This window comes from Aquarana catesbeiana, linkage group LG08 (assembly GCF_042186555.1).
Source record: "Aquarana catesbeiana isolate 2022-GZ linkage group LG08, ASM4218655v1, whole genome shotgun sequence".
Taxonomy (NCBI): domain Eukaryota; kingdom Metazoa; phylum Chordata; class Amphibia; order Anura; family Ranidae; genus Aquarana; species Aquarana catesbeiana.
The window spans coordinates 281,210,236-281,231,623 of NC_133331.1; the positions used below are offsets into that span (position 1 = coordinate 281,210,236).

Here is a 21,388-nt window from a genome sequence, read left to right on the forward strand (position 1 = left end):
ATGGGCACAGGCTGCATGGTGGGCACAGGCTGCATTGGGCACAGGCTGCATGCTGGGCACAGGTTGCATTGGTGGGCACAGGCTGCATTGATGGGCACAGGCTGCATTGGCGGACACAGGCTGCATTGGTGGACACAGGCTGCATTGGTGGACAAAGGCTGCATTAGTGGGCCTAGGCTGCATTGGTGGACACAGGCTGCATTGGTGGGCACAGGCTGCATTGGTGGACACGGGCAGGCTGCATTGGTTAATTCTGCATAAAACATTTAAGTGTCAATTCATGAGATAATTTATGGGGGCGGGTTTAGGGGTGGGATTAGGGGCGAGTTTAGGGCGGGATTAGGGGCGGGGTTGGGTGGGGCAACTGGTGGCGAGTAACCCTTGAGGCCTGGCTGGTAGCTCAGGACTTAAAATTTTGATCCCTGCTCTAACCCACATCTTTAATCTCTCCCTCTCTTCTGGCATCTTCCCCAACTCTCTAAAACATGCACTAGTCAGCCCCATACTTAAAAAGCCCTCACTGGACCCAACCAATCTTAACAGCCTATGCCCCATCTCCTTGCTCCCCTTTTTTATCCAAACTCCTAGAACGTCTGGTCTACAACCGACTGAGCGACCATCTTGCTGAGAATAGCCTTCTTGATCCCTTTCAGTCTGGATTTTGTCCTCAAAACTTCACAGAAACTGCTCTCCTAAAACTAACAAAAAATCTACTAACGATCAGAACCAATGGACACTATTCTGTACTCCTACCCCTGGACCCTTCTGTTGCCTTTGATATGGTTGACCACCCCCTTCTCCTTAAAAAACTCCACTCCTTTGGTCTCTGACAGTACTCTTCAGTTGTTTTCTTCCTACATTTCCAACTGCACCTTTAGTGGTACTTACAATTGTACTTCCTCCTTTCTTCTTCCTTTCTCTGTCGGAGTCCACCAAGGTTCTGTTCTTGGACCTCTCCTATTCTCAATCTACACCTCATCCCTGGGTTAGCTGATAGCCTCCCATGGCTTCCAATACCATCTCTATGCTGACGACACCAAAATCTATTTCTCTACCCCTCAACCCACTCTCTCCGTCTCCTCACGTATCACTAATTTACTAACAGATATATCAGTCTGGATGTCACACCACTTCCTCAAACTCAATCTATCCAAAACCAAACTTATAATTTTTTTCTCCCTCCGCATCCCCCTTCCCCTGATCTCTCTGTCAAAATCGATGACACAACTATCAGCCCATCCCTGCATGCCAAGGTCCTAGGTGTAGTCCTGGACTCTGAACTCTCATTTAAGCCCCACGTCCAATCACTGTCCAAATCTTGCTGCCTCAACCCCTGCAACATCTCCAAAATACGCCCTTTCTAACCAATGACACAACAAAGCTCTTAATTCACTCCCTGGTCATCTTTCGTCTGGACTACTGCAACTCCCTTCTCATTGACTTACCTCTACATAGGCTATCCCCCCTTCAGTCCATCATGAATGCTGCTTCCAGGCTCATCAACCTTACCAATCGCTCTGTTACTGCTACCCCTCTCTGTCAATCCTTCCGCTCACCCAACAAATCAAATTCTAAATACTGACAACTACTTACAAAGCCACCCACATCTCTGCCCCCAGCTACATCACTAACCTAGTCTCAAAATACCAACCTAATCATTCTCTTCATTTCGCTCAAGGCCTCCTGCCTCCTGGTCTCAAGCTCCCTCTTCGCCTCATCCCATGCTCGCTTCCAGGACTTTTCCAGAGCCTCTCCATTCCTATGGATCTCCCTACCCCAATCTACCCCAATCTGTCCAATGATCTCCTACTCTATTAGCTTTTAGACAATCCCTGAAAACCCTTCTCTTCAAAAAAGCCTATCCTACCCACACCTAACAACTGTATATACATTTTTGCCATCAGCTCATCCCCCATAGTTATTACCTTTTGTTTCACTTGACCCTCCCTTCTAGATTGTAAGCTCTGTATACCTCCTATATTGAATTGTATTGTAACTATACTGTCTGTCCTCATGTTGTAAAGCACTGCACAAACTATTGGCACTACATAAATCCTGTATCATAATAATAATAATAATAATATATAAACAGGCTGGCTCGTTATTGCAAAAGAGACATGTGATGTCTCTCCTGCAATACAATAAACTTACCTGCCTGTTCACAATCTTCTGTAGAATGTACACTGAGCTATGCATGCACAGCTCAGTTTACTTTTCCAGCACAGTGCCAGAGTGTTGGGATAAATGACTCCTGTGAGTAATGGCTTCCTGCGCTGGCTAATCAAAGAGGCTGAAGACCAGCATACAGAAGCCCTAAAAAGGATGCCAGTGCCACCGTGGGACCTCTCGGGTGGCGGCCCATTGGAGAAGAAGTATTCTTGTCTTATAAAAAAGAGAGTGGGTTTGAGACTTTGAATGAGGCATATGGTCAAACAAGCATATGCCTCCATCCCTATTGATGGGTCTCTGTTTTAGTTTACTCTGGCATAGTGTTCTCATGTAGTAGGACTATGATAGATGTAAACGGCAAATATATTTTTTTACAATGCAAGCTGGATGAAGTTGAGTTAATTCTGGCTGCTATATATATATACCTCCTCCATATAATCCAGAAATACTTTGTCAGCTTATTTCATTTGCAGGGTCCTCCTCCCAGATGCCAATATTGGTACTTGGAGATTTCAATAATGTAATTGATCTGAAGCGAGACAGATGCCCAGATCCAAGGTCACTGACCTCTGAGCATCTTTCCCCTCTTGGAAGATTATGTAGGGAATTAGGGCTTTATGACATGTGGAGGAGGTTACATCCTGAAGAATGTGCTTATACATGCTATTCTAAAACACACAATTCACTATCATGAAATGATTTAGTTCTTTGTTCGGCAGAGCTTGTACCATGCATAGTAGATGTTAGTATAAAACCTTGAGGAATTTCAGATCACTCCCCTCTGATAGTCACCTTAACATCAGGGCATCAGGTGTCCAATATGCCATGGAGGTTGAACCCCTTTTGGCTTGAACTATTTCCCAAAGAGGATTTTTTGCTGCTTGCATTATGGACTTTTCGTCTATTAATTTGGGCTCTGCTCCCATACGGGTTGTATGGGGTGCTCTCAAGGCCTACCTTCGGGGACTGTTGATCCAAAAAATTAGTGTCATTAAAACTGCTTCCCGTAGAGAGCTCAAACTTGCAAAGGCCAATACCTCTGCAGCGGAAGCCCAATATATCCAGGATCCCTCTCCTGATTCCCAACAGGAATGGCTTTCATCTCAAAAAAGGCTGAATGAACTGTTGGAATCCAGGGCATTTTCTTTCAGAAGAGACTTAGCTGGGCAGAGGGAGAGGCAAATGGTAGATTGTTGGCTCAGATAGTAAGGTCTCAATCCAACCCCACACATGTCTCGGCTTTAATGAATGGAGAAGGAGAGGTTATTAACCAGACTGGCCCTATTGTATCCACCTTTAAGTTCTACTATCAGGATCTATATACTTCTAGAGCAGATTATACGTTAGCCGAGTTATCTATTTATCTGGCTACCATTAATCTCCCGGCCCTTTCAATTGAAGAGAGGGAGACCCTCAATGCCCCACTTACTCTATTGGAATTGGACATTGCGGTGGCTAGTTTTTCTAATTCCAAAGCTCCAGGGACTGATGGTCTCCCTATAGAGATCTATAAAAAAAATATAATAAGGAGATGCTTTCTACCCTTCTTGATACATTAATTGAGGCTTTCCATTTAGGTAGGCTTCCAGACAGTATGGGTCAATCTGTTATAATAGTTATATCTAAAAAAGATAAAAACCTGTTACACCCTGAGTCCTATAGACCAATTCCCTTATTGTCTACAGATGTTAAAATTCTTGCCAAAATACTCGCTACCAGACTAAACAAGGTTATTAAACATATTATTTACTCAGATCAGGTAGGATTTATGCCCAATATGTCAACAGCAGTTAATATTAGACGTGCATACTTAAATATGCAGGTTCCCGTCCCGGATCATCCAAATTGTCCCTTTTTGGCACTGGATGCCATAAAGGCCTTCAATAGTGTTGAATGACCTTATCTATGGGCCATTCTGGAAAAAATTTGAGCTTGGTTCTAATTTTTGCCAATGGGTGCGGTTGTTATGTACAGCTCCTATGGCATCAATTTGGGTTAATGGCCCCCAATCTTCTAGTTTCAGACTTTTCTGGGGCACTAGGCAGGGGTGCCCATTGTCCCCCCTGCTCTTTGCCTGAGCTATAGAGTCCCTGGCTTGTCTTATGCGGGCTTCATGTGATGTTACCGGTCTGATTAGGGTAGACATGGAGGAAAAGGTATCATTATATGCAGAAGATCTTCTTCTTTTTTTGACCAATATCCGCTCATCTTTACTGGCAATGATGAAATATCTTAAGGGGTTTGGTAGGTTTTTCGGGTTAGGTATAACTTGGGAGAAGTCCACGTTGATGCCCTTAGATCTCCCCAGGACCCACTACCATCCTCACTTTCTCAGATCAGGGTTGTGTCTTCCATAAAATTTTTGGGTATAGCTATTTCTGACTCCCTTCAGTCGTATATTGTAGACAACATCCTTCCACTACTCGCTAGATTCCAAGATCAAAGTAAAATCTGGAATAAACTCCCTTTCTCGTTAATAGGCCATATTAATCTAATTAAGATGATATGGATGCCTCGGCTTCTGTATTTCCTACATAATGCTCAGATCTGGATACCCTTTCAGATTTTTACTAAGATTAATAGTATATTTAGGCGTTTAATATGGCGGAGTAAAACTCCCCGTATTAAATTGGAGACTCTTCAACTTCCCAAAAATGCGGGTGGACTGGCAGTTCCTAACCCAAGGATATATTTCTTTGCATCACAACTACAGCATTTTGCTGGATGGGAGCTTGAACAGCTACCCCTTCCTGCTCGACGATTATTTTCCTATGTATTTAAGGATCCTCACTACTATATGTTCTAGACGGGGTAAGAGGGGTGTTTCCTGTACAGATATGCCCACCTGTAAGTTAATGTGTAAAATATGGGATACAGTAAAAAAAATGATGGGTATTTTGTACCCCACTAGTTATATTCTGATATGGGAAAATTATAGTCTCCCCCAACTTTCAGTTCTTAGAGTCTTTCAGAGGTGGGAAAAATCAAGAATAACAACACTAGTTCAGCTGTATGAGAACAGTTTACTTAAGTCCTTTGAAGAGTTAAGGGGAGAGTTTCCTTTACAATCAAATTGGTTTTATCAATTCCTTCAATTGAGACATGCTCTGCATGCTCAGTTATTGTCCGCTGAAATACTCTTTCCCCCTACCCCTGTTTTTGACAAGATCATACAAGCAAGGTTAACAAAAGGTCTTACCTCTGTGATATATAGGGTGCTGTATCGGTTTCTGTTGAACTTTCCCATTCGCTCTAGGGCCGGATGGAAACAGGATCTTGGTCCCATTCCGGAAGAGGTCTGGGAAGATGTTCTCCGTTCTTTGCCTCGAGTAACCCTCTCTCCATCACACAGACTGAACCAGATCTTTATTCTTCATAGGGTTTATAGAACTCCTCAACTTTACCATACCATTGGCTTGAGATCTGAGCCAGCCTGTGCTAGATGTGGTAACACAGGAACGTTGATACATCTTCTCTGGCGGTGTCCTAAACTCCAGAGATACTGGGCGGAGGTGATTGGTACATTAAATGGGCTACTGGATTTCAATATCTTGGCTGAACCACTTATGTGCCTATTGGGCTACTGTGATATCGCTACTTATACTTTTTCTATAAGCAACGCTATTAGGTGAGCACTCTTTGTTGCCCGCAGACAGATTGCCCTTAAGTGGACCTCTCCCCATCCACCGACTGTATCTGACTGGATTTCAGACCTTAATAGGATTATGATATTTGAAAAACATATATATTTTGTTGGCATCCTCAGTGCTTCTAAGCATTAAAGGTTTTTTCTTTTTTTTATATACTCCAAGAAATAGGGTGGGGGTGGGGGAGGGTTTGTCTTATTTTTTTTTATTTTATATTTTTTTATGTAGTGTCTGTTTGGTTTATGTGATTCTGTTTAGATAATTTGTATTGTTTTTAATGTTTGCATATAAAAATAAAAAGAATTTGATTTAAAAAAAAAATACCCGCATTTCCATTGATAATAGCGCATGCCCAATACAAATGGTTAATTTCATCTCATTGGATGTGTCTTGTTAGGCAATTAGTAGGTGTTCTCAGTTAATTAACCCTTTTGATGCTAATCTCATTCCTATCACTTCTAATATATATTTGAAATGTGTTTTTTTCTTTTTTTAGTTAAATATATAGATATATCTATATATACACACACACTGAAGCAGGAAGCAATATACATTGGCCCGGAAGTGAATCTGTACACAGGACGTAGGTGTGTGTTTTGAGGCCAAATCATTTAGACATACACACATGACCCACACAAACACCACCCCATGTAAAAATAATTCAAAAATTATCTTAATTTGCAAATAAGAATCATCTCCTCCTCAGAGAACAGTGAGCAGGCATGGTGGTGGGAAGAAATTAGCAGTGTACAAGCAACTTCCTGTAGGGGCGTGATGTCATTCCTGTGTGCTGGCCACCGCTTCTGTGAACCAAATATGAGCCATGGGTACATACCTCCGCACACACAGCAGTTGCGGATCCCACGTACACAGCGGTCACGCGTCTAGAGGCATTTGGCGCATCTAGATGCAGGAACACGATTTTTCGGGAAATTAATAGTAAAGCAGATGCAGATTTCCAGGACTGGACCAACAAATGTTTATAGTGAAAGGCAACTGGTGTTTTCTATTAAACAAGGTCGAAATGGGCCTTTCGACCTTTGACTGCATCACAGTTGAAGGAATGTGTCTTTGCAAAGTTAAGCTAAATGAAATCCTTTCTTATTTTTGCTTGGGGATAGAGTGCAGAGGGATTAGAAGTCTTGTCAGTTTTTGGGGATGTCTGCACCCCTGATAGGGTCAAGACCACGCCCAAATTTTGCTAGTTTCTCCTTCACATTGATTCACTTCCTGTCACATAGCCAAACAGGAAGTGAGGGTAAAACCCTACCAATGTCTTTCCTTGGGGACACACAGGTCAATCTAAATAGTTTCCCCATTAGGGAAATTGCACTCCAGCATTTTGCTCTGTACACCCCAAATTATTAGGTATCTTGGACTTTGGGTGTTTATTTACTAAAGGCAAATCCACTTTGCATTACAAGTGCACTTGGAAGTGCAGTTGCTGGAGATCCGAGGGGGACATGCAAGGAAAAGAAAAAAACAGCATCTTTGCCTCTACACGATTGGGTGATAAAATCACCAATGCTTCCCCTCAGATTTACAGCGAGTAGACTTGTATTGCAGAGTGGATTTGCCTTTAAGAAAACCCCAAAATACCTAATAATTTGAGGTGTACACAACAAAGTGCTAGAGTGCAATTTGCTTAATGGGAAGACTAGTTAGATTGACCTGTGTGTCCCCAAGGAAGACATTGGTAGTGTTTTTTCCCTTACTTCCTGTTTGGCTATGTGACAGGAAGTGAAGCCAATTTTCAGAAAAGGGACACAAAGCCCAACCTAAAAAAGATAAACAGGGGTTCTAACACTCACTTGGTTTCCCTCAAATGCCCACAATTAGAATAGGATTGCCTTGAGCTAGATTTGAGCTCAGTGCTCTAAATCAGTGGTTCTCAACTCTGTCCTCAAGTACCCCCAACAGGCCATGTTTGCAGGTTTTCCTTCATCTTGCACAGGTGCTTTAAATCAGAGTCAATGGCTTGGTATTTTGGACAGCTATTATTTTAGCTAAGATAAATTCCCCAAACATGTCCTGTCGGGGGTACTTGAGGACTGAGGCTGAGAACCACTGCGCTAAAATGGAATACTTACCTCTCTGTAATTTTCCTTTCCTGGTGCCTATCCATGGCAGCATACGCACAATCCATGCATATGCTACCATGAAGGCACCAGGAAAGTAGCTTTTAGACAAATCACACCTTTTTTTGGTTTGCCATGCCAATCAGCCTAGTTAAGCTGCAGCTGGGAAATCTGTTGCTTGAAAATTGTTTGGGGGGGGGGGGGGGAAGGGCGCGAGTGTAAAATTCATTACTTGGATTGAGCATGCATCTGCAAAACAAATTATTAACAAAACACATAAAACATAACAATATGCTACAAATTTTATTGATCAACAAAACAGGACTTGGGAAAGAGCAAGGAAAGCAAAAAAAAAAAACACATGTATGGTTATTTGAGACACTAACAGAATATGGTTTTGAGGTCTGACCATTTTGCGAGGAAATTAACTGGAGTTAAAAGGACTGCGCCCATTATCGGACAGTCTCTTAAAGATTTAAACATTTATTAGACACAACATCTTGGAGGGAGATTTTGCAAAATAATGCAGCACAGACAATTAAATCAAAGTGTAACTAACAACCTACAAAACAACACACATTGACAACATCAAAAATATTTCATGGAAAAATATCCCTCCCCCAAAAAATAAATAAAAAAAATAAACAAAAGTAAAAAATACTTGCTCTAAAACACATCTGTTTTGCAAAGACATAACAGACAAAATACAAAGAGGAAATACATCTGTTACAAACTCTATAAGGACACCCAAATGTACTCTTTTGAGACACACACACACACACATTAAGCTCATCATCCAGCATGCTACAAAATCCGGTCCAGGGGGGCAAACAAAGAGCCCCCCATGGGCAAAAGTTATACAACAAATACCATTGCAGTCTATGGGAACTGACTTGTTAATTTTGCGAGTCCCCACTTGGCTGGCTTATCTTCTAGTTATTGGCCTTAATAAGGGTATAGGAGCCCAGGTCCCACTGTGAGGGACATATATCAATGTCACCAATTTGGACAACCCCAAAAAACGAAACAAGGAGAAGTGCCTTTAAAAATGTAAAATTGCTTAAAAACTAGTTACTTGGGGAAGGGGGGCTTACTCTGCCTGTAAAGTGGTGCATCTGTAGAATGTATCCAAAATGCTGCTTCAGAGATGTACGGCTTTAGGGAAAACTTACAAATCTACATTGCAGCTGCAAGATTTTAACCCAAAACAAAAAATAGCCTGCCCCCTCCCCAATACATACGTGGCCATTTGGGTCTGTTAAGGCTTAAAATGAGAACCCCCCCCACGTGAAAAATACCACCACAAATGAAAAAAAAAATATTGTGCCCCTCCCACACACTAACAAACCCCTAGCCAAACACACAGCAAGCCAGCCCATGAAAGGGGATGGATGCTTGGGGGCAGGAGGGGCTCGGGCACCCCAAAAGTCAACCACCTTGTTCCCATATTCAAGGGGACAAGACCCTCTTCCATACAAACCCTAGGCTGGGGTTGTGGGGGGCTGCAGAAAGGGGGCTTTATGAAATGTGGAAAGCCCCTTTAAACTAGTGGGTACAAGGTGCTTTGTGGTTGGTATTGAGCTGAGCCCAAAATGCCCCAAATTCAGCCAGCTACGTTGAGTGCATGTGGCCTTGTATGGTTCAGGAAGGGGTTGGGCAATCGCTCTTCCTGCCCCTTTCCTAGATGAAAAAGGATGTGGTTTGGATTGGTGAAGGCAGCTCACAGCCTTTTGAGAATGGAGTGGAGTGTGGAGTTCCCCTTTAAAAGCAAAAGTAAGCCCATGGAAATCCAAGGGGTTAGAGGGGGGAGACAAGAGCATTGGAGAATGGAGTGTGGAGTTCCCCTTTAAAAGCAAAAGCTAGCCCAAAGGAAATCATATGCATTAGAGGGGGAAGGTTAAATGGCCTTTTAGGAGGAGCTAGAGTAGCGAGAGTCTTTTTACATAATTTTAACAAGGTGCATGTCACGTGTTGGCAACGTAACATACTAACATGACCTGTGTGCAAATCTCCTTAAAAAAATACATAAAGGTGAACCAGCGTAAAAAAAAAAATTGTGCAAGTTTAGAGGTGCGCCTGATCATCCCGTGCAATTGCATATACATTGCTTGACATTTACTAAGATTTTGGCTGCGCAGTGAACAAACTCATGTCAATGAGCGCAAGAGCTGCTTGCGCATGTGCAGTGCTTACATTGATCTCACGCAGTTCTAAATGTACTTGCAGGCACAGCAGGCTTTCTTTGAAAAAGTACCTTTTTATTCTATTTTGGGCATATTTGTTACTTGGGCAGTTGTTACTAAACTTCCTCACATCACCAAATAATATTGGTACCTCCATCTTCTGTCAATATTGAATTGGAGATGCCGTGCACCATGTCCATAGTGGCGCACAAATTGAAACGCAGCTACTGTGCCCATCAAATGCCGCCACTGTGCCATCAAATGCAGCCACCGTGCCCATCCAATACTGCTACTGTGCCATCAAACGCGGCCACTGTGCCCATCAAATTCTGCCACTGTGCCTATCAAATTCTGCCACTGTGCCATCAAATGCTGCCACTGTGCCCATCCAATACTGCCACTGTGCCATCAAACGCAGCCACTGTACCCATCAAATGCTGCCACTGTGCCATCAAATGCTGCCACTGTGCCATCAAATGCTGCCACTGTGCCATCAAACACAGCCACTGTGCCCATCAAATGCTGCCACTGTGCCATCAAATGCAGCCACTGTGCCCATCAAGTGCTGCCACTGTGCCATCAAATGCCACCACTGTGCCATCGAATGCTGCCACTTTGCCAACAAATGCTGCCACTTTGCCATCAAATGCTGCCACTGTGCCCATCAAATGCTGCCACAGTGCCATCAAATGCTGCCATTGTGCCATCAAACGCAGCCACTGTTCCTATCAAATGCTGCCACTGTGCCATCAAATTCCGCCACTGTGCCACCGAATGCTGCCACTTTGCCATCAAATGCTGCCAAGGTGCCCATCAAATGCTGCCACTGTGCGCACCAATTGCTGCCACTGTGCCATCAAATACTGCCACTGTGCCATCAAACGCAGCCACTCTTTCCATCAAATGCTGCCACTGTGCCATCAAATGCCGCCACTGTGCCATCAAATGCTGCAACTGTGCCCATCAAATGCTGCCACTGTGCTATCAAATGCTGTCACTGTGCCCATCAAATACTGCCACTGTGCCCATCAAATACTGCCACTGTGCCCACCAAATGCTGCCACTGTGCCCACCAAATGCTGCCATTGTGCCCATCAAATACTACCTCTGTGCCATCAAACGTAGCCACTGTTTCCATCAAATGCTGCCACTGTGCCATCAAATGCTGCCACTGTGCCATCAAATGCCGCCACTGTGCCATCAAATGCTGCCACTGTGCCAATCAAATGCTGCCACTGTGATATCAAATGCTGTCACTGTGCCCATCAAATGCCACTGTGCCATCAAATGCTGCCACTGTGCCCATCAAATGCTGCCACTGTGCCATCAAATGCTGCCACTCTGCCCATGAAATGCCGCCACTGTAACCCCGCCCGCTCGCCATCTGCCCGGCACTTACCCTGTCTCGGTGGGGCAGCGGGTGACGACGGCGAGCGGTGTCCTCAATGTGTCTCTTCCCGTCCTCTCCTCCTATCAGGCGTCCAATCACAGTGCCTATCGTTTCAGCCATTCAGATGACAGGTAACAGACCCAAGCACCTGATTGGCGGAGAGGTGGTCCAGTGTTAGGAAAGCAAATATTCATTTGCTTTTCTAACACACCTGGGTGAACTGCGAGTGCCAAGCATGGCGCTCGTAGGTCACCTTTTTTGATGCCTATTAGAGCCTATGGCTCTAATCGGGTGCTTTAAAAACACCCCCTGGCCGCTGTAATTCAGGCGCCCGGCACCCACAAAAGGGGCCGGGCGCAGGAATAGGGGTTGGCAGCGGTGGCCGTGGATAGATTCCTGCAATGCATGAATCTGTCCATTGGTCATAGAGGGGGTGGCTGGAGAGAGGGGGCGGCGCCTGTGCGCCCTTATGGATGCGCCGCCACTGTCTGTAATTATTAATCTATCGTTAGATGTATTTTTTAAATAAAAGGAATGTAAGGACTTGAATCTGACCAGGTATTGTATCAGCCTTCTGCAGTTCCCTAATTTTTATTTGGTTATTTTTGGATGGAGTTTTGCTTTAATACTACTATTTCTTGCCCTAATCTCTGCTATAGTGAAGAAAAAACACTGTCTGGAAAATTATCCAAATGTCTAAATCTGTCTGATTTCTGGTTTCCGGCTGTGTTCTGTGGTACCCGCAGGATCCGCCAAAGTCCTGTGATACCTACAAACACAGACTTTTGGAAAAGTCAGCAATGAGGCCCGCCCCCGAGGAATCTCACAGAGAAACAAAGACAGCTTTAGCTGCCTATGGAAATGTGTTCAAATAATGGCATTCATTTACTAAAACTGGAGATTGCAAAATGTGGTGCAGCTCTGCATAGTAGCCAACCAGTTTCTAACGTCAGCTTGTTCAATAAAGATTTGATAAAAAAAATGAAAGCTGATTGGTTTCTATGTAGAGCTGCACCAGATGTTGCACTCTCCAGTTTTAGTAAATCAACTACAGTGTGTATGCATACTTACCAACTGTCATGAATTTCCCGGGACATTCCCGGGATTTAGCCCCGTTTCCCGGATTTAGCCATTCCCGGGAAATGTCCCGGGAAATTCTAATTTTACCGTTTTTTGTTTTTTTTCGCCGCCGCCCGCCGCTAGAGGTCTGTGGCCGATGGAGACAATGTCTTCACCATTTTCCCGGAGGCCAAATTACTATTTAGTAATGGCCGGGTGACTGCCAATAGAATTTGAGCTGTGGCACCGCTTCCACCTCCCGCCCCGCTGCGACCTGATGTGGGAAGGGGCGGGGGTGGGTGGCGCTGCAGCTCAATTGCTATTGGCAGTCACCCGGCTATTTTGTCCCATTCTGCACTGCTGGGAATGCCTGACTCCATTGGGGGATGCCTGGTGTAAAGACAGGACTCTGCTGGCAGTGGCTAATGTAAGGGGGGACTCCGCTGCAATGCCTGATGTAAGGGGGGACTCCGCTGCAATGTCTGATGTAAGGGGGGACTCCGCTGCAATGCCTGATGTAAGGGGGGACTCCGCTGCAATGCCTGATGTAAGGGGGGACTCCGCTGCAATGCCCGATGTAAGGGGGACTCTGCTGCAATGCCTGATGTAAGGGGAGACTCCGCTGCAATGTCTGATGTAAGGGGGGACTCCGCTGCAATGCCTGATGTAAGGGGGGACTCCGCTGCAATGCCTGATGTAAGGGGGGACTCCGCTGCAATGTCTGATGTAAGGGGGACTCCGCTGCAATGTCTGATGTAAGGGGGACTCCGCTGCAATGTCTGATGTAAGGGGGGACTCCGCTGCAATGTCTGATGTAAGGGGGGACTCCGCTGCAATGTCTGATGTAAGGGGGACTCCGCTGCAATGTCTGATGTAAGGGGGGACTCCGCTGCAATGCCTTATGTAAGGGGGGACTCCGCTGCAATGTCTGATGTAAGGGGGGACTCTGCTGCAATGTCTGATGTAAGGGGGGACTCCGCTGCAATGTCTGATGTAAGGGGGGACTCCGCTGCAATGTCTGATGTAAGGGGGACTCCACTGCAATGTCTGATGTAAGGGGGGACTCCGCTGCAATGCCTTATGTAAGGGGGGACTCCGCTGCAATGTCTGATGTAAGGGGGGACTCTGCTGCAATGTCTGATGTAAGGGGGGACTCCGCTGCAATACCTGATGTAAGGGGGGACTCCGCTGCAATGTCTGATGAAAGGGGGGACTCCGCTGCAATGCCTGATGTAAGGGGGGACTCCACTGCAATGTCTGATGTAAGGGGGGACTCTGCTGCAATGTCTGATGTAAGGGGGGACTCCGCTGCAATGTCTGATGTAAGGGGGACTCCGCTGCAATGTCTGATGTAAGGGGGGACTCCGCTGCAATGCCTGATGTAAGGGGGGACTCCACTGGGGACACCTGATGGCCACTGGTGGCAGGCGACGTGGCAGGTGACACGCTCAGGGTTCCCACTGATTCTGCATTATGGTGAGTTAAATAATTTCATTCTATATTACAATGTAATAATAGAAATAATGCACTTCAATCACCTTGACACCATAACAACCTTGGTGCCGGGATGATTGAAGCGCCAACACCAGGTGTTTGGAGTATCTTTATCTGCTGATTTGTTAAACTTTCTGGAATACACATATTTCTACTGTTGTGTAGGATCTGGGCCTGCTGTCCCTCCATCCCTCTTTCTTTTTTTCTTTTTCTTTCTCTCTTTCTCTCCCTCTTTCTTTCTTTCTCCCTCCATTCCTCATTCATCTCATACCACACCCCTTCCGAGCCACGCCCATTTAAGACACGCCCGCTATTCCGCTCAAGCCACGCCCAGTTTTGGCTTTGCGCGCCACATTTTTCTGTTACAGTACGCCTACAAACAAATGCCACGCCCCCTAATTACAGCAGGCTCCGCCTACATGCAAAAAAGTGTCCCGAATTTTTTTTTTGCAATGTTGGCAACTATGTGTATGCTGCATGCCACACGCGCCGCTGAGGATGCAAGTTCTCAAGTAAGGATTGGCCTGGTCCCCTGTAAACTGAGCTCTAGGGATTTTATGAAGAGGCAGGTTAGCTTTAACCACTTCAGCCCCGGAAGAATTTACCCCCTCCATGACCAGGCCATTTTTTGCGAATTTTAGGCCAATATGTATTGTTCTACATATTTTTGGTAAAAACATATCCCAATAAGCGTATATTGATTGGTTTGCGCAAAAGTTATAACTTATAGGGGATAGATTTATGGAATTTTTTTATTAATTTTTTTTTTTTTTTACTAGTAATGGCGGTGATCAGCGATTTTTAGCAGGCCTGTGACATTGCGGCGGACAGTTCGGACACTTTTGTGGGACCAGTGACATTTATACATCGATCATTGCTGTAAAAATGCACTGATTACTGTATGAATGACACTGGCAGGGAAGGAGTTAACACCAGGGGCGATCAAGGGGTTAAGTGTGTCCTAGGGAGGTGTTTTCTAACTGTGGGGGGAAGATGGGACTGACTGGGAGTACAGAGAGATCGCTGTTCCTAATCACTAGGAACAGACAATCACACTGTACTCCCCTAACAGAACGGGGATCTGCTTTGTTTACATCCCCATTCTGCCTCTCTGTGGAGCGCTTATGGGTGGCCAGTGGACATCACGGCCACCGGTCACGTGCATCAGCAGGCACGCTGTATCTATTACACGAAGCGCCGTACCGGTACGGCGATTCGCGCAATAGAGCTGCACTGTGGCGGCTGGTCGGCAAGTGGTTAAGGTGGATTTTTTTTTGTCCAAAAATTAAGTCCTGCTAGATGACTTTGCTCTCTTTTGCAGGTATAGCTGTGTAAACCATTAAAAATAAGTGTCTATACTGTTTAAAATCCAATATACTGTCCTACTCTGCTCTGCACATGCTCAATTGCTCTCTATTTTAGGCACTGTCTAATTTGTAGAGCCTGATCTGCTGACAGCCATAAAGCAAAATGAAATCCTCCTATCCTTTATAGGCAAGGAAGCTGCTTCTGTTTGATCTGCAAATGCCATGGTGCTGCACGTGATGATCAGTTATAAAACCAGCCATTTGATGGTTTGACAGTTTGGTTGAGGAAACAAGAAAATGTGACAGTTAGCAATCCCGGCATTCCATTAATGTAACAGTTTTTTTAAACCATTAAATTGATGGGTTTAGTTCCACTTTATTATTTACTGCTGTTCAGGGGCTCTGGGCTTCAGCAAAATGACAGCCTTCAGCAAGAAGAGACAGGAGTCATTCTGGAGGCAATTTTTGTTTGTTGACCCTAAAAAAAAAAAATTCAGACCCTGTTCCCTTAAAGCAGATTAAACAGCACAGTGTTTGTGCTGTGTAATCTACTCCCCTCTAAACTATAAAAACCTGGCTGATCCTGCCACTTTCCTGTGTCCCCACTCTGCGCTGACCACGATAATCAGTGCTGCTGAGCCTTGACCACTGTAATCAGTGCACGTCCCTCTGTTATCCGCAGCTGTCCTCTCAGCTCTCCTCTCTCCCCCTCCTCCCTGCCTGTCAGCTCCGTGTTCTGTGTCTCTGTCTCTGCCCCCCCACCACCACCACCACTATTAGTAAAAATAATAAAACTTACAATGGTCACTGCCAGACCCTCTATTATAGGCAGGCATACCACACTGGGTACGTTTTTTTTTTTTTAAATGAGGATTGCAAATACATTTTTAGAGCTATCTTCAGGCCGGTCACGTGACTCACGGCCGCTTTACATCTCCAAGACAGGGCTTCTGCAGAAGAGGCTGAGAGGCCACGTGACCTCCCCGGCTGACATCAGAGGGAGATCTCTGTCCCTCCTGCAGTAGCCATATATATCGAAGCTGTAAAACACCTGCGAGTCATGTGAAGATTGCTCTAAAAAGATATTTACAAGTCTCGTTTTTAGAAAAGACTTAAAGCGGAGTTCAGCTTAAAAAAATAAAATAAAAGTCAGCAGCTACAAATACTGCAGCTGCTGACTTTTAATAATCAGACACTTACCTGTCCCAGGGCCCAGCGATGCGGGGGATCGAAGCCCCGCTCGTCTCCCCCTCCGCTCGGCGGCGCCGGCATTGTAACTGTGGGCGCCCGGCGCACCCACTGCGTATGTGCGAGCCGTGACTGGCCGCGCAATCATCTGGGACCTGTGACGTGTCACAGATGATTGTCTATAGGGAGGGGACAGAGCTGATCTCCCTTCTGGCGCCGAGGGAAGTGACGTAAGGAGCCGAGGTGAGTAAGGAGGCAGATTACGAGGGACTCCCTAGCAACAGGCATTAAGAGGCGAGTAAAAAAAAAAAAAATCCCCAAATTTTTAATACATCTTTATTTCATGCACATTAATGAATTTTTTTTTTTTTTGGGTGGAACTCCACTTTAAACAATGTGGCATGCCTGCCTTTAATAGAGGGGCTGGCAATTTTTTTAATATTTTGCGTTAACAAACACTTTAATTTTGGTAGCCTACATATTAATGTGGAATGTATGTTCCTGGCTAAATAACTATTTTTTTTTTATCAAATAGTTATGAGTAAAGTTGCACTTAAAGTGGTTGTAAACCCTTACAGACCACTTTTTGCTACAGGTAAGCCTTATGCCGGCCATACACGGTTCGAATTTCGTAGGAATTTTCTTTCGAAAACCGTATGAAAGAATTTTCGTATGAATTTTGCACCATTAGTGGGCTGCAACAACGACCGATTTTCGTGCTGCAATCAAATTTGAGGAATCGGACATGTTGGAAATTTTTAGAAAAACGAACGATTTTCTAATCAATGATGGGAGAATCGTGCGAGAAATGTAATAAGAAAAGAAAATTTACAGAGAGAAAAGAAGATTCCCGGCCACGAAAATTCTTTTCTGTAGCAACATGCGGTGAAATTGAAGGCTTGGTCGGCCGAATTTCGAAAATCAATGGTGGCGTCATCGGATCACAAAAAAAACGAAATTTCTGATTTTGAAAGAAAATTTGTTCGGAATTCGACCGTGTATGGACTGCTTTACCTGTAGCTACCCCGGATATCTCCTGAACCTGCACGGTTTAAAAGATACCCCCTGTATTTGCATGTGACGACGTCATCGGCACATGCGCACTGAAGCAAACGGCACATACGTGCCATTTGCTTCAGTGAGTGTGCCGCCACCGGCGGCTCCCGCGAGCGACGTCATTGTGGCACCGGCCAATCACAGCGCCGCCGGTGTACGGACACTAGAGTTGCCACCTCATCCCTTTAAACCCGAACACATATGAATTACACAGGTTCTGAGGCTAATTGAATGCAGATAATTCCCCAAGTGAGTTTAATTACCACCTTAATCAGCCACAGAACCTGTGTAATTTATATGTGTCTGGGTTTAAAGGGATGAGGTGGCAACTCTAATGGGCACCGCAGTGGGGGCTTCGATCTCAGGTGAGTATTACATAATGAGCTAGTATGCTATGCATACTAGCTCATTATGCCCTTGTCTTACAGGTGTTAGTTTGAAGAAAAAAAAAGTAGGTTTACAACCACTTTAAAGCCTGAAAATGAGTAGGAAGGCCTAAAACTTCACATACAAAAAAAAAAAAGTAATTCCAATTATGTAATATAGTTACTCTAAACTCATTTATTATTCTGTTACGATAATTATTACTCAATCTCAGAGCCTAAGCCACTGATTGTCTCCTCTCTATCGCATCACTATTTTCCAATTTCCGCCCTATGGCTTCCATACTTCCTGTTTGCGTTCCACGGCTGCCCCGCCACTTCCTGGTTGTCCCAGTAACACAACTAGAGGCTGTACAGTGATACAGTAGTGCCAAGACCCTCCCTCCCTACTAGAGAGCGACCGTACCCATTCTGAGAGGTCGCCTAATCTGACGAAACACCGTCTGAGAGGAGGAAGTGTCCTCAGTACATGAGGGGCGGCGGCCATTTTGTTGGAGACCAGAGGAGGAGAAAGCAGGGGAAATTAGCTTTAAAAAAAAAAAACTTCCTGTAGCGATATAAGGTTGGAGAGCGTGTCCCCAACGAGAAGGAGGTATTATGGTTGATATATTTTTATTAGGAGAGAAGGGGGTCTCAGCACTGTGTGGACTGGATGAATAGGGGGAACATGTCACCTCACAAATCATCTTCTGGCAAGTCCTCTGAGGCTGGATCCACGCCTTTGCGACACTGTGGTGTTTTTTTTTTAAGTGCATTTGTCATGCAACAGCATAGGACAGTCCACTTACCTGAATTAAACTGCCCTTTATGTGACAAACGCACCAAATAGCGTATGTTTCTTTTTTCTTACCCCAAGCCAGGCGTGTTTTTGCGCTGCACGTTTTGTCATCGCAGCAAAATGCAGGGCTGCTCCTCAGTTTGTGGTGCCAGTGCAAGCGCAATGCTTGTTTTGCCGCATTTTTCATCTGTTTTTAGATATGTGGGCAGAAACATGTATTTCTGCCCTTGTTACCGAAACGCTTAGGTGGTCTGATGTGTTGGAACATTAGTGAACTCTGCTGCGGCTGGGAAAGAGTCTCCGGAAAGCCACAACAAGTGGAGGAGGAATAAAATCACTCATACGCTATATTGTCAAAAGTATTGGGACACCTGCCTTTACATGCACATGAACTTTAATGGCATCCCAGTCATATGCCTCGTACACACGATCGGACTTTCCGCCAACAAAACCGTGGATTTTTATTCGAAGGTTGTTGGCTCAAACTTGTCTTGCATACACACGGTCACACAAATGTTGGCCAACAATTACGAACGAGGGAACGCGGTGACTAAGGATGAGCTCAGGCGTGTTCGCACAGCCCACATGCCGAGCCCGCCAGGAAGCCAGCACTGCGGAGCGCTAATCACAGGCAGTGAGACATTGTCCCGATGCGCGGCTGCAGAGATCGGGAAATGTCTCACTGCCTGTGATTAGCGCAGCGCAGTGCCGACTTCCTGGCGGGCTCTGCACATGGGCTGTGCGAACACACCCCGGAGCTCATCCTTAGCAGTGATGTACAAGACGTACGACGAGCCGAGAAAAAGGAAGTTCAATAGCCAGTGCGGCTCCTTCTGCTTGATTCCGAGCATGCGTGAACTTTTGTGCGACGGACTTGTGTACACACGATCGGACTTTCCGACCAACAAAGCGGAAAATTTGAGAACCTGCTAAGAAACATTTGTTGGCTGATAGTCAGACAGCAAATGTTCAGTGGAGCATACATACGGTCGGACTTTCCGACAACAAGCTCACATCCAACATTTGGTGTCGGAAATACCGATCGTGTGTACGCGGTATTAGTCCATAGGGTTCAATAATGAGTTGGCCCACCTTTTGCAGCTATAACAGCTTCAACTCTTCTGGGAAGGCTGTCCACAAGGTTTAGGAGTGTGTCTATGGGAATGTTTGATCATTCTTCCAGAAGTGCATTTGTGAGGTCAGTCACTGATGCTTAATACAACCGCATACCAACATCAATGGGGTCATCTCCCAATGCAGAAGCCATTCCATAGAGGTCCTTGGGGCTCTACTACACAGGCAGAAGCAGGGAAAGAAGATTCTGGTGAGATGATGTCCAATTGATTACAATGATACAATATAAACCAGCTTTATTCTATATACAGATATACAGAGGAGTGGGAGTAATCAGAAGAATACAAGGATCTGTTTGAGGATGGAGACGCGGACGCCCCTCACATCACCGGGTAAGAGAGACTTTTATTTCTTGTAAAGGAGAGAAGAGTATTGAGGATCCACCTAGATGCTAGGGTTGCCACCTCATCCCTTTAAACCCGAACACGTATGAATTACACAGGTTCTGAGGCTAATTTAATGCAGATAAGGCACCAAGTGAGTTTAATTACCACCTTAATCAGCCATAGAACCTGTGTAATTAATGTGTTTGGTTTTAAAGGGATGAGGTGGCAACCCTACTAGATACACACATCCTCTGATATAAAGACATAGAAACAATGTATTCAGTCAGTGTGTTTGTTTCCTACAGATGGATCCAGTAATGGGAGCACACCAGAGAGATGTCCCCATCCTCTGTATTCAATTGATGGACTGTTTGTTGTTAAAGTGGAACCTGAAGAAGATCTGTATATAGGAGGTGATGAGCCATGCAAGGAGGATGAAATCCCACCAGTGATCAGCACAGGTGAGTAATAAACATTAAAGCCCCGTACACACGATCGGATTTTCCGACGGGAAATGTTGGATGTCAGGCTGTTGGTGGAAGATCCAACCGTCTGTATGCTCCATCGGACAATTGTTGTCGGACTTTCCGCCAACAAATGTTGGCTAGCATGTCTTTACATTTTCAGCGGACAAATGTGTGTTGTCGGATTGTCCGATCGTGTGTACACAAGTCCGTCGGACAAAAGTCCAAAGTACAAACACGCATGCTCGGAAGCAGAAGCGGTCGGTCTTGTAAATCAGTGTTCGTGATGGAGAATTCACATTCGTGACGTGGCAAATTATGAAATCTCAAAATGCAGCGCACAATTCTCTTCTTCTTTAATGGGATAATAATGAAGCTGCTTTGCTGGTGATACTGATGGGAGTTATTGCAAACAAATTTTCAACACCATTATCCCGTAGTTTTTAAGAACAAAGCTACAACTATGTTGGTGTCCCTTGGCAATTTTACATTGTATTTTTTTAAATGTAACTGCCGACTCCCAAACTGTCATTTGAAGTAAAATACATAGCCAAGTATTATTCTACACAATTTTTTTTTATTGTGAATTAAAAAAAAAAAAAAAAATTAGACATGCTATCTGCCAATAGAATAAATCAAATCATTATTCAACCAAAAAAATAATGTCAAAGCAATAACTCCAAGGCCAATAATAAACAACACGTTATCTCCTCCGATTCCGCAACATTTCTG

The 21,388-nt window shown here is 44.8% G+C and overlaps 1 protein-coding gene across 1 annotated transcript in view; it reads left to right on the plus strand.

Annotated features, from left to right (window-relative positions):
• The window catches only part of LOC141106755 (uncharacterized), a 69,346-nt gene that overhangs the window by 32,757 nt on the left and 15,201 nt on the right, over positions 1-21,388 (plus strand). Inside the window, 3 exon segments of the mRNA XM_073597682.1 lie at positions 17,887-17,936; positions 20,118-20,198; positions 20,498-20,653. Coding sequence (XP_073453783.1) covers positions 17,887-17,936; positions 20,118-20,198; positions 20,498-20,653 — 287 coding nt within the window.